This window comes from Neolamprologus brichardi, chromosome 9 (genome assembly GCF_056152115.1).
Source record: "Neolamprologus brichardi isolate AB-2024 chromosome 9, ASM5615211v1, whole genome shotgun sequence".
NCBI classification, from domain to species: domain Eukaryota; kingdom Metazoa; phylum Chordata; class Actinopteri; order Cichliformes; family Cichlidae; genus Neolamprologus; species Neolamprologus brichardi.
In genome coordinates, this window is record NC_142112.1 from 28,772,983 (window position 1) to 28,784,742 (window position 11,760).

Consider the following 11,760-nt stretch of genomic DNA (forward strand, 5'->3'; position numbering starts at 1 on the left):
CTTCATGTTTACTTATTTTTAACATAACCACTAATGTAGCCTATCTGTTTGTGAATACAAGAGGTGATGCTTACATTTCAATTCATTTTTTTGTGAGTTTGGAAATGGCAAATAAAGTGGACATTACTAATAACACTTTGTGTATGTTCTGTGTGATACGTTTATTGTTTTTAGCACTGAACAGGTGCTGTGTTATATGTATAAACATGGATAATCTCTATCTCCTTACCCTGATCTTTCTTAGAGGGAAAGCACTATCTTAAGGTCATAAAACAAGCTCTTGAAGTGTCTAGGTTCTTTCTAAGCTCCTTAGAAACTCATGAAGTCTTTCAGCAGGCCTGTATTGCCAGGAGAATAGCAAGAAATGTCCATAAAAACACACCACAAAAAAACTTGCCAGAAAATGGAAAAGTAACATTTATTGGTGTCTTTGTTGGATAAATAACAATAAAAACAGGTAAATATATTTGTCACAATTTCAGCTTAACTCTGTGCATTTGGTTTAGAGAACAAAGTAAAAAAATTGCTTTAGCTTTTAGGTATCTTTCCCGTGTTGCACCGTGTCTGCGATGAATGATGTTGTAATTTGTAAGGTATTTCAGTTTTATTGCATATAAATGTATCTATGCGCGCACACAGAATTTGAAATGTTATTGTACAATAGTGAGCTAATTAAGGTGTAGACTGAGCTTGTGCATTGCCAGTCAGATCATCTTCTAATATTATTAAAAAATATCCTGAGTAAATACAAAATGCAGTTGGTAAATGATTTCATTTGTTAACGTAAAGGTTATCCAAACCTACCTGACCATATGTGAAAAGTTCTTCTGCAAAGAAAAGTGGACTGAAATTCCTTTGATGTATGAGACTCATTGCCAGTTATTGCAAATGCTTGACTGCAGTTCTTGCACCTAAAGGTGGCACAATAGGTTACTAGGTTTAAGGGGTATTTACTTTTTCCCGAGGTCAGGTAGGTTTGGAAAGATTTTTTCTTTAATAAAAATAAAATCTATTTTGTTTTTAATACTTAAATTTAACTTCTTAATTTTCCAATCATTCCCTTGACAAATGACCATATTCTGTATAGTAATTAATCATTTAAACTGAGGAATGAGGAACAGATTAACTGTGATTAACGGCGCGTGATGGCAGCATCTGGTCTTATTGTAATCAATGGAAAGATGTAACCTGTAGTTCCATTTACTGGATACGTAGAAAATAACAATCTCCTGTACACTCTGGTTAATATCGCATTTTCATATCATATTATGTGGGGGTTTTTTTGATGGTAGGGGTTTCCCTTTCGTTGTGACGTTACCAATGGATTACGAATACGAGTGCCATTGGTTGACACCGACGCACAAGGCCTGTAGTTTGAAAGCAGCCTGGGCCCGGGTGAGCTGTACCGTTAGCTGCACTGGGAACAAAGTTATATTAATATAAACACATTCAGAGATTTTTTTAGCTATTTAACGCAGAGGTTTTGCTACTTTCGGGTAATGCTGCAATCAGCTGAGGTAGCAGTCCAGCAAGATACGTGGACGCAGGCGTGTTTTTGAATGGCATTGTTTTCTTGCATGTTGACTGAGTTGTCTTGAACTCCACACAAGGAGAAGCTAGCTGGCTAAGTTGCTAGCGGCTAGCTGGTTAGCCGCGGACTATCCGGCCAACTCGCGTGCTGTTCACTTCCTTGTTGCACACCGGAGTGTGATGGAGGGCAAGAAGTTTGTGAGAAGGAGACGGAGTTGACTACTTACATTTTAACACTATTCGGTAAATGGATTTACATGCTCGCACAGACGATAACGTTTTAGAAGAAGTGGATCTTAAATTTAGAGAGGCTTTAGGCCTGTGCTTTTACCATGAAACGGAATGCGACTGTGTAGCCGAGTATAGTTAGCCAGTTAATACTAGCTGGCTAAACCGACTAGCATTAGCTGATAAATCTGGGAGATGTCCGTCCTGGAACACAATGGTTGAGTATCGTATGGCTCTATAACCAACAATCATTTTGTGATTTTGATATGAGCCGGACTGTGCTGGCACTAAGTGTCATTAATTTCCCTCTGAACTAACTCACTTTATCTTCAATCTGAACTGTACTAGCTTTGTAATGCTAACGTTAAGCTAGCTAGCTGGCTGGCTGTCTACCTGTGATTTTGCTGTTACGTTAGCTGACTAGCCTGTCACCATAGCTAGCCCAATGTTTTGTTCCACGACATACCAAGGGACATAGCTTTGGTAAATTAGAGAATATATTATTCTTAGCGTGGTGGTAGCATTTATTTGGGAGATAAATGCCTAATTCGGAGGTGCTTCGCGAGGGTCGGGGACGGAGCCCCTCTGCACAGAGAAATGCTAGCAGGCAGGACAGGCGTAGCAAACCGGGGAGCGGTGCCGCTCAGCGAGACAGGCACCGTGAGAAGAGGCGCTCATCGGCTTCTAGAAGAAAGAAACGCAGGCAACCCAAGGAAAGAGGCTTGTGGCATACCGGTACAATAGAAGACCCTGACAATGATCGAAGAAGTGCTTTTGAGAAAGATGTTGAACTTCGGACACTGGTGGAGTACGATGACGTGAGCTCCCAGTCGGAGCGTTTTTCTGGGAGCCCCTCTCCTAAACTTGACCCCCATGCTGAGAGTCTCACAGCGGACCGACTTAGCGATGTTGACTTTGTTGACTATAATGGACCAGCATCCCCAGACAGAAGTCACCCCAGAGAGCGGGAGGCAGTAAGCCTCAGCAAGGACGAGCAAACAAGAGGACCATCTGAGAGAAGCAGGCAAGAGAAGGAGCTAAGTAAGAAAAAAGACCGTCACAGTCGGGAGAGGGACTCCTCAAAAGCCAGGAGCGGAGGAAGCCTGAGTGGCTCTAAAAATCACAGAGACACTACAAGGAGCAGTGACAGGAATGGCAAAAGGACGTCTACATCCCAGTCCTCACAATCTGCTGATAAAAGGGATTCAAAAAGGCACAGAAGTAAAACAAGATCTGATAAAGAGCCCCCATCTGCATACAGAGATGCTCCACAGTCTTACAGAGATGATCGCGAGGACCTCAGGGCATACAGGAGAAGTCCTGGTTTTAAATCAGAAAGTCCCTATGGGACATCATATTCATATAACTACCAGTCTCCTGGTGGTTATAACCAGCTGATATCTAGAAGAAGTCCAACTTATGGGAGCAAAAGACTTTCTCCCAGTTCCACATATTACAGCCGGGATGCAGACATGTATGGGTCGTACGGTGCCCCCAAGTCACCCAGTTCATACTCGAGCAACAAAAGGAAGAGATCACCTGTGAGCCCAGTGAACTGGCGCAGGTCTCCGAGTTACGGTCGGCACAGTCCTTACGAACAAGGAGAGTTTGGCTCAAGTCCTTATGGTAACCGGAGGCGATCACGAAGTCCATATAGGAAGTCCTTGAGCCCAAGTTCTGATGTCAGGTGAGTTGTTATTACGCAGCTAATTGAACATGTTTAATTTGTTGCACATGCTCTGTTGTTGTGGTGACTTTATTAGATTTGTTATAATAAGGCTGCACTGTTTCATTTTTTATTCAAAAAAACAACTTGCATGTGTCACTGCAGTTGCTAATCTGACTGAAATACCTTGAATTATAAGTGCTTTTGATGTCCCAACTGAACATGCTGTTCTCATCATTTCCTTTCCAGGCGATCTGCTAGGTCGCGCAGTAGAACTCCATATTCAACTTCAAGGCATTCACGTTCTCGCAGCCGACACCGCCACTCTCGTTCCCGTAGTCGGCCATCTAGTCTTTCACCAAGCACGCTCACCTTCAAAACTAGCCTTGCTGCTGAACTCAGTAAGCAGAAAAAGGCTAAAGCTGCAGAAGCAGCTGCCAAGGCCAAGAATTCGAGCAATACATCGACTCCCACCAAGGGTTCCTCGTCTGCTCATCAGCCCAGCCCTAAATCGAATCACAACTCCAGAAAGGGTCGCCCTCCTTCTCCACCTCAACCGGAGAAGGGACCCCGAACTCCCACATCAACCCAGCCTCAGTCACCCTCAGAGAGGTCATCCAAGAAGACAACAGAGCACCAGACCAGCAGGGACAGGGATGTAAAGGGCAAGGATGACTCTATACACCGGGACAAGAGGAAAGCACCAGCCTCTGGACAAGGCAAAGAAAAGGAACGTACCACAGGTCAAGTCATGTCTACCCTCCCATCGCTGCCATTGCCCCAAACAGTTATTGAGCACACGGACAAAGGAGAAAGGTATGGATGTGCTGACCAGGAAATGTTTGTACTCTGTAGATATGATCAGACTGTTTCAGTATGCTAATGCTCTTTCAACTATTTTTCCAGCTTGAAAGACAGCTCACTCTCAGGGAAGAAAAAGTCAGAGAAAAAGGCTCGTCAGCTTTTAACAGACTTGCCTCTGCCCCCTGAACTTCCTGGAAGCACAGATTCTACCCAGAGCCCATCTGATGACAAGAAGTCCCAAACAATTCGCCGAAGACCTAAGTATGTTCTTCATGTATATAGTGCTAAATCACTTTTTGTTTTGTGCTGTTGCTGCTGTTTTCTGTGTGCTTACTATTATTTCAATGTAAAATGTAATTTTTAATTGCCAGAATCTGTGGCCCAAGATATGGTGAAATTAAGGAAATTGCCATAGACTGGGGAAAACGTTGTGTTGACAAGTTCGAGATCATTGGAATCACAGGGGAAGGAACCTACGGTCAAGTGTACAAAGCTAAAGATAAAGACACCGGTAAGTTTTACTAAAGATTAATATTCTCCTAATTCCTCTACACCAACTTTGGCACTGATTCATAGTGTATTCTTCAGAAAGTGCAGTTTTTGTTTGACATACAAGTCAGTATTGTCATAAAGATCTGTTTTATGTATTTCTTTCTGTTGTCTGTTAGCTGAAATGGTGGCATTGAAGAAGGTTCGACTTGACAATGAAAAAGAAGGCTTCCCAATTACAGCCATCAGAGAGATTAAAATTTTACGTCAACTGAACCATAAGAGTATTATCAACATGAAGGAGATTGTCACAGACAAAGAGGATGCTCTAGACTTCAAGAATGATAAAGGTAATTTATATTTTTGTGAATATTTATGATACTTGGTGGAATTTTAAAAATAGTTTAAAAGATATTTATTTATTCTTTAAAATTCTTTCTTTCCCTTTTGTCTCAGGTGCTTTTTATCTTGTATTTGAGTACATGGATCACGACCTGATGGGTTTGCTTGAGTCTGGTCTCGTTCATTTTAACGAGAGCCACATAAAGTCTTTCATGCGACAGTTGCTGGAGGGACTCGATTACTGCCACAAGAAGAACTTTCTTCATAGAGACATTAAGTGCTCCAATATTCTGCTCAATAACAAGTAAGATAGCCTTTTTTTTTTACCTATTTACAAGAACTTAGTGTTTTAAAACCTTGCCAAGGATGCTTTCAAGTACGCTTTAAGCAGTGTTTTTCTTTTCTTTTTTTCCTTCTACTCAGAGGTCAAATAAAGCTTGCAGACTTTGGTCTTGCTCGGCTGTATAACTCTGAAGAGAGGTGAGCCCTCGTACATTCTATTTCTGAATCTTACCTTATGTAAGATACTCATTTATCATTACCGGTAGCTTTTGGGTGTGATTGTTATACTAATAAACAGATGTTGTCTTTGTTTTTGTATTTTCAGTCGACCATATACCAATAAAGTGATCACACTATGGTACCGTCCCCCAGAGTTACTTCTGGGAGAAGAGAGGTACACACCTGCTATTGATGTATGGAGCTGTGGGTAAGTGCTGATACTTTTATTGTTAATCATAAACATTTAATAATAAGAATATCTGAAAAGTGTCATATGTGTGTCGTGAATTGTGTTATTTTGTGTATTAAAGATGCATTCTTGGCGAGCTGTTCACAAAGAAGCCAATCTTTCAAGCTAACCAGGAGCTTGCCCAGTTAGAGCTTATTAGGTAAGCATAGCCTAAATTCCTAAACCATGACTGGCTCTCACACAGGGTCACAGATACAGTTTCCCTCATGTGAGCTTTGAAATTAAAGAAATACATTTATTTCTCCTCACATTTTATTGTCCTCATGTTTCCATCACACATTAGTGGTTGAAAGAGGAAAGAAGTGAGCTCTGCTGTACACAGATGTAATACTTTACCTCTGTTACCTCTGCTCTTTACTGTACTTTTTAGAAAAAATGCCTTTCTGTGTTTTTTTAGCCGCATATGTGGCAGCCCCTGTCCTGCAGTCTGGCCAGATGTCATAAAGCTTCCCTTCTTCAACACCATGAAACCAAAGAAGCAGTACCGGCGACGACTACGAGAGGAGTTTGCTTTGTAAGTTGATGTTTATTTTTTCTTATTTTAAGTTGTAGCTGTGGAATTTGGCCTTCCAGCATTTATTTTAAACATGTTTCTGTGCTTTTGCTGCTGTTCAGCATCCCTCCAGCTGCCCTCGATCTTTTTGACCACATGCTCAATCTGGACCCCAGCAAACGCTGCACAGCTGAACAGGCGTTGGGCAGCGAGTTTCTCAAGGATGTAGATCCAGACAAGATGCCTCCACCAGAGTACGTTTGGGTTCATGGTCCATCATCGTGTTCATCCTGTAGTGTTGCTGTGCTCATCAGATCTTTTACTTTCTCCACTTCTCTAGTCTCCCACTTTGGCAGGACTGTCATGAGCTGTGGAGTAAGAAACGCAGGCGACAGAAGCAGATGCCGGAAGAACTGGCAGCTCCAAAGGCACCCCGCAAAGAGCTGGGCCTTGATGACAGTCGCAGTAACACGCCGCAGGGTTTGTCTGCCCCCGGAGCCATCAAAGCCCAGAATACAGCTGCTTCTGCTCTGCTAGGTGAGTTTGACTATTGCTTTTATTTTTTTTAAGGTGTTGTCGTCTTATACTTGGTTTCATTTCATACCTTAGTTTCATGAACTAAAAGTAAACTCTGATAGTCTGATGTATTTAAAAATCAACTTGTTACCTCTGAGCTGTGATGTAATGTATGGAAATGAGCTTTTTAAAACATTACAGCTTTCACCAGACTAACATGCTTTACCTAGGGGTCACTGTTCAGTTAAATAGCCATTACACCAGAATGTAACTCAGTCATTCATTTACTCATTAATTTGCCTTCTTTTCTGAAGTATTTAAAAGATCCGTGTTGCTAGACAACACACTGACCCAAACTCACTTATGCTCATATTGTAATTTCCTTCCACAGAAATATATATATGTGACTCTTGGTTCTTACTCTAGTAATGAATCTTGCAGACTGATATTTCCATTCTCTTCACTTGGGAAAAGTAAATGTCATCAATTAGATTTATGTATTTTAAAAAGGATAGAACTTGCCATGCAAGGTTATAATATACGGCTGTTTCCCGAAATGAAGTTATTTTAAACAAAAACCTTTTTTATAAATGATATGGTCAGAAGTTGTTAAAGGAACTTTTACTTTCATATATTTCATTCAGGATATTATCAGTGTTATGACTTCTGCTTAATCTTGTCGTTTGTCTTCCTACAGACCCAAAGGGAGCAAACTCACAGTTAACCCAGGAACAGCTGGCAGTTCTCCTGAACTTCTTAGGCCAGCCAAAGAGTGCAGTCAGCACAGCCCAGTTTGTCCAGTCCATGAGCTCAAAGGTCAACCAAGAGACATTACAGCAGCTCTCTAAAGCCTTAGCTCCCACTGACCCAGCTGAGCCTCCTCTTCAGCCCGCAACTGCCAAGCCTCCCCCACCCACAGCCCCAGCAGGAGTACCCCGTACTCCTCCAATGCCCAAACCTCCGTCGCCCCCGATGTCTGCTCCGTCAAATATTCCAGAAGGCGAGGCTGCAGCTGCCACACAGACAGCCATGACTATGCTGCTAGCTCAGCTCCTCCAGGCTCAGCATACACAAAGGCAGGAACCAGTCGATGGTGGAGAAGGAGTAGAGAGCACCAACTCTGCTGGAGCTGCAGCACCGCTTCTACCTCCAGAGGTTAAACAGCCTCCTGAGCCCAGTCCAGTCTCACCAGGTGAGCTGCCTTCTGAACACACTGTGTCTGTGTACCTCCAGATGGCGGGAAAACAGCTTTTATGCAATTATTGCTTGAAGCGTTTTTCTAATCCTACATCAGGGAAAAAGCCATTAAACACTGGCTAGTATTTGATTTATAAAGAAGGCCAGTAAGGTGTTTTCATTTATTTAATTTTATTCCTGAAACATCAGTAGATTGACAAATACTTTTTCTTTAACTTTTATACCACTGAAGGTCAAATATCTTGTCAGACCAGCAGAAATATTTTTTCTGATTTTGCTTTAAAAATGAAAATAATCTGAGTTTTTTATTAGCTGATCATCAAAAAGTGAACTAATATCATACATGTGCAACTGTGTTTTCAGTGTCTGATGTAAGTGGGGTGTCCATCCTGCCCCCAGACCAGAGACCACCAGAGCCTCCGGAGCCACCTCCACATGCTGACCTTGACTACCGGCAGCCACCACCTGAGCCCAAGACAGGCCATGCCCCCCCTATTGCATCTGCAGGTGCAGGTGACGGAGGGAGACCCCCAGAGCCAGACTATCCACCTCTCCCCACTGCAGAAGGTTCTGGATACGGTGGCGAATACAGCCATCCACCTCCTCCACCTTTTACACCTGCAGCGTTTGGGGAAAGCTACATGGGTCATATGTTGGGTGGGGGCTTGCCACCTCACACTCTGAGAGAAGTGTTTAGTGGGCCTGGACAGGCTGCCAGCTCCTCTACTGCTCCTGGGGCTCTTGCTCCAGCCCACCCCGACCCATTCCCTCCAAGTGCCGGAGCTTCTGGACCCAGCAGTATGGTTTTCACTGGGGACAAGGACCACCGTTTTGAGTACAATCACAGCCCTTTACCTGTGGAGGGACAGTCTAACCCCAGTGCTATCCACCTTTACAACCATGCCATGGCAAGAAAGGATGGTGTACCTCCTCCACCACCCATCCCAGCACCAGGACAACCCTGGGGCTCCCCCTCTCAAGTCGGGGCTCCACCACTACCCCTCGGCTTTGTCCCACATGTGAACTCGACGGCAACAATCAGAGGCCGAGGGCTGCCTTTCTGAAAGACTGGAAATATGTAAAGTGACTATGGGTGAAAGGGTTGACCCTGAAGCCTCTTAGACCAGATTAGATGGATCTGGAGATGCACATTAAGTTTTTAATAACTTAAATCTGTATAAGGCGTTGTATTCCTCCTCAGTCTGGAATGTGGAATACGTTGCAGAAGGACAGTTAACACCGGAGGAGCTTTTATTGCTCATACCATTTTCATATTTTTTTTGTAATCTATTCTGCTGTCTTTTAAATTAAACTCTGATCTTTTTGAGTGTACATTTATCAGGCTGGGTAAATTTTAAAACTCTACCTTAGCCTTTCTGTAATTGCTTCAGAGCAGACTAGTATTAATGTTTTGCACTACTGAGTGAAGTAGGCGGAAACTATTTTTGGTTATGAAAGGAAATGGATGATGTGCTCCATCTGCACAATTAGGAATATAACCCGTAAATAATGTTGTCCTCCTTTTTCTATTGTCAAGATTATCTTTAAACAGTGGTGGCCCATTTGGGTCAGATTAGTCATCAGCACAACAAGTTAATTGAGAGAATAAGGAGTAGTAACCTCTCGGACGAATGCACCAAATCTGATCCAGCTTCATGGAGAAAGGCTGTTTGAATTCCACATGCCTTTTTTTGCCAGTAGGTGTTGTAAAATCACAAGCAAAACAAAGAAGCATAATCGGAGTTTGAAAAGAAAACAATGTCTTCTTTTTTTTTTTCCTGTTTTTTTTCTTTTGTACTAAAATGATTTGTCAACCACCCTCCTCCTCCACCTTTGGCAAATGTTTATTAAAGAAATGCCGACGGTATTGTCGTCTGTTACATTACTGAAAACACTAGTTGTTCTCACAGTGGTGTGGTGACTTCACAGAGCACACCACTGGATGGCAGTGTCATGCCAGAAACACTCACTTACCTAGAGTGTGTTCATTGCACTACAACCATTGACATGTACACTCACTCTTACTAAACTGTTGGACCTCTAGCGTAACACCAAATTTTGACACTTTGAACAATTGGTATTTTTTGCCTCAGCAAGCACCCTGTGCAATTCAGTATAATGGAAGCTCCTGTATTTTGGATTTTTATCATGTAAACCGTGAGAGACTTTATAAAGAGCGTCGCGGCTAAGAAGATGCAGCACTCACTTGTGTTGCTGGCGGCACAATGCAGGAGCACAGATACAGAGCAGCACGACTGTCAGGAAGAAAGAAAACGTTCTCCAAGATGATGGCTCCCAGCAGATTTAATCTTCAAGCGCTAAGAAAACGGTTTCTTAAAGAAACTAACCAGTCCTGCTGAATGCTCCCTACTAATGTCAGCTTTGATAAAACTTTTTGCTGTAATAGATTTTGGTGAGGGGGAGGGGACTGCGCTTGCACATCTGGCCTGTTTTACCCACCATATCCACATCTGAATTTGCCACACGTTCATTGCTGGTGATGAGAAAGTGATTATCTCAAAGGAGTTCTCTTCTGCAAATCTAATTCGCAACGTGGATGGCGTCTGATCTGTGCTTAATATGGCGTGGATGATGGATTGCTGAAAATTTATGGTAGCTTCAGTCAGAGTGGCAGCATTTTTTTTTTCTTTTTTTCAGGGGCATGATTGAAACAACATTGAGTACAGTTTTAAAAGATGGCGATGGGAAAGCTACAGAAACAAATCACGTAGTCAGTTTTAGTGAATTATGCTGATGTCCAGCTTGAAAAATGACTTTTCAGTCAGGGCTGTGCTATATTTTTTAAAAACTGATGTAGTAATTCTTTCCTTTTTCACTCAGTGTAAGTTGCTCACCAAATGTTCAGCATCATGTACAGTCAACTCCACTGAAAACAGGATCCAAACATTCAGCTGCAATACACAAAGGAACTATATGCACAGGTAAGCCAATCACATGACTTCCCATCAAAAAGAGACTATATACCGTACATCATCATCTATGGCAGTAAGCAGATCTTAAAGATCTAAAACAGAAAAACCGCTAAAGAGTAATACAAACAACCTCAACATCTATAAAGCTCACAGGTGCTACCCCCTTTGTTCAATCCAAAGAAAACCTGAAAAATAACATTTAACTTTTCATGCTAAGCTAACTTTATCCACTAAAGCTGGCTTTGTGTTCAACCTACAAGCAAGAGGGTGATATAATCTTCTCATCTGACACAAAAGCAAATAAATGAAGCAAATAAACATTTCAAACAACTCCTTTTATCGAGGCCCTCCAGTGAAAAAACTGCAATGTTTGACATGTAAACACATTTACTCGAAGTTCAGCCTGACAGAAGCTCCACTAGTAGCCAAAATAAACTTTTGTACCTAGCTGTACATATTGAGTGCGAAGGTGGTGGTGTGGCAGTTTTACTTATAATAACATAGAATCAGACACCGGTAAAGTCATAAGTAGTATGCCAAGATCATAGTGTCTTTGACAACCATGCATTGTTATTGCAACCATCACAGTAAAACACAAAATCACTTTAACTTCAGGGATATCAGTCTGTCCAGTTGGGAAACATAAACTACTGTGAATCCATTTCATCTGCTTTGGTACACTTTATCAAAGAAGGGGAGATCCCCAAGGCCTGATCCACCTGGGATTAAACAAGACCCAGGATAGTTCATGAAGTTCAGAAATATATATACACGTTATTGCACTAATGGTTATTTGAAATGCAGTGAAAGT

The 11,760-nt window shown here is 42.1% G+C and overlaps 1 protein-coding gene across 1 annotated transcript; it reads left to right on the top strand.

Annotated features, from left to right (window-relative positions):
- Nucleotides 1-1,368: 1,368 nt before the first annotated feature.
- cdk13 (cyclin dependent kinase 13) lies at nucleotides 1,369-9,899 on the top strand. The gene is made up of 14 exons (XM_006794960.3): nucleotides 1,369-3,445; nucleotides 3,674-4,240; nucleotides 4,331-4,489; nucleotides 4,600-4,739; nucleotides 4,897-5,067; nucleotides 5,174-5,363; nucleotides 5,483-5,539; nucleotides 5,667-5,768; nucleotides 5,872-5,949; nucleotides 6,208-6,324; nucleotides 6,426-6,557; nucleotides 6,644-6,840; nucleotides 7,517-8,011; nucleotides 8,380-9,899. The coding sequence occupies exons 1-14, from the start codon at nucleotides 2,298-2,300 to the stop codon at nucleotides 9,078-9,080; spliced, it is 4,254 nt and encodes a 1,417-aa protein (XP_006795023.2). The 5' UTR covers nucleotides 1,369-2,297; the 3' UTR covers nucleotides 9,081-9,899.
- Nucleotides 9,900-11,760: the final 1,861 nt, after the last annotated feature.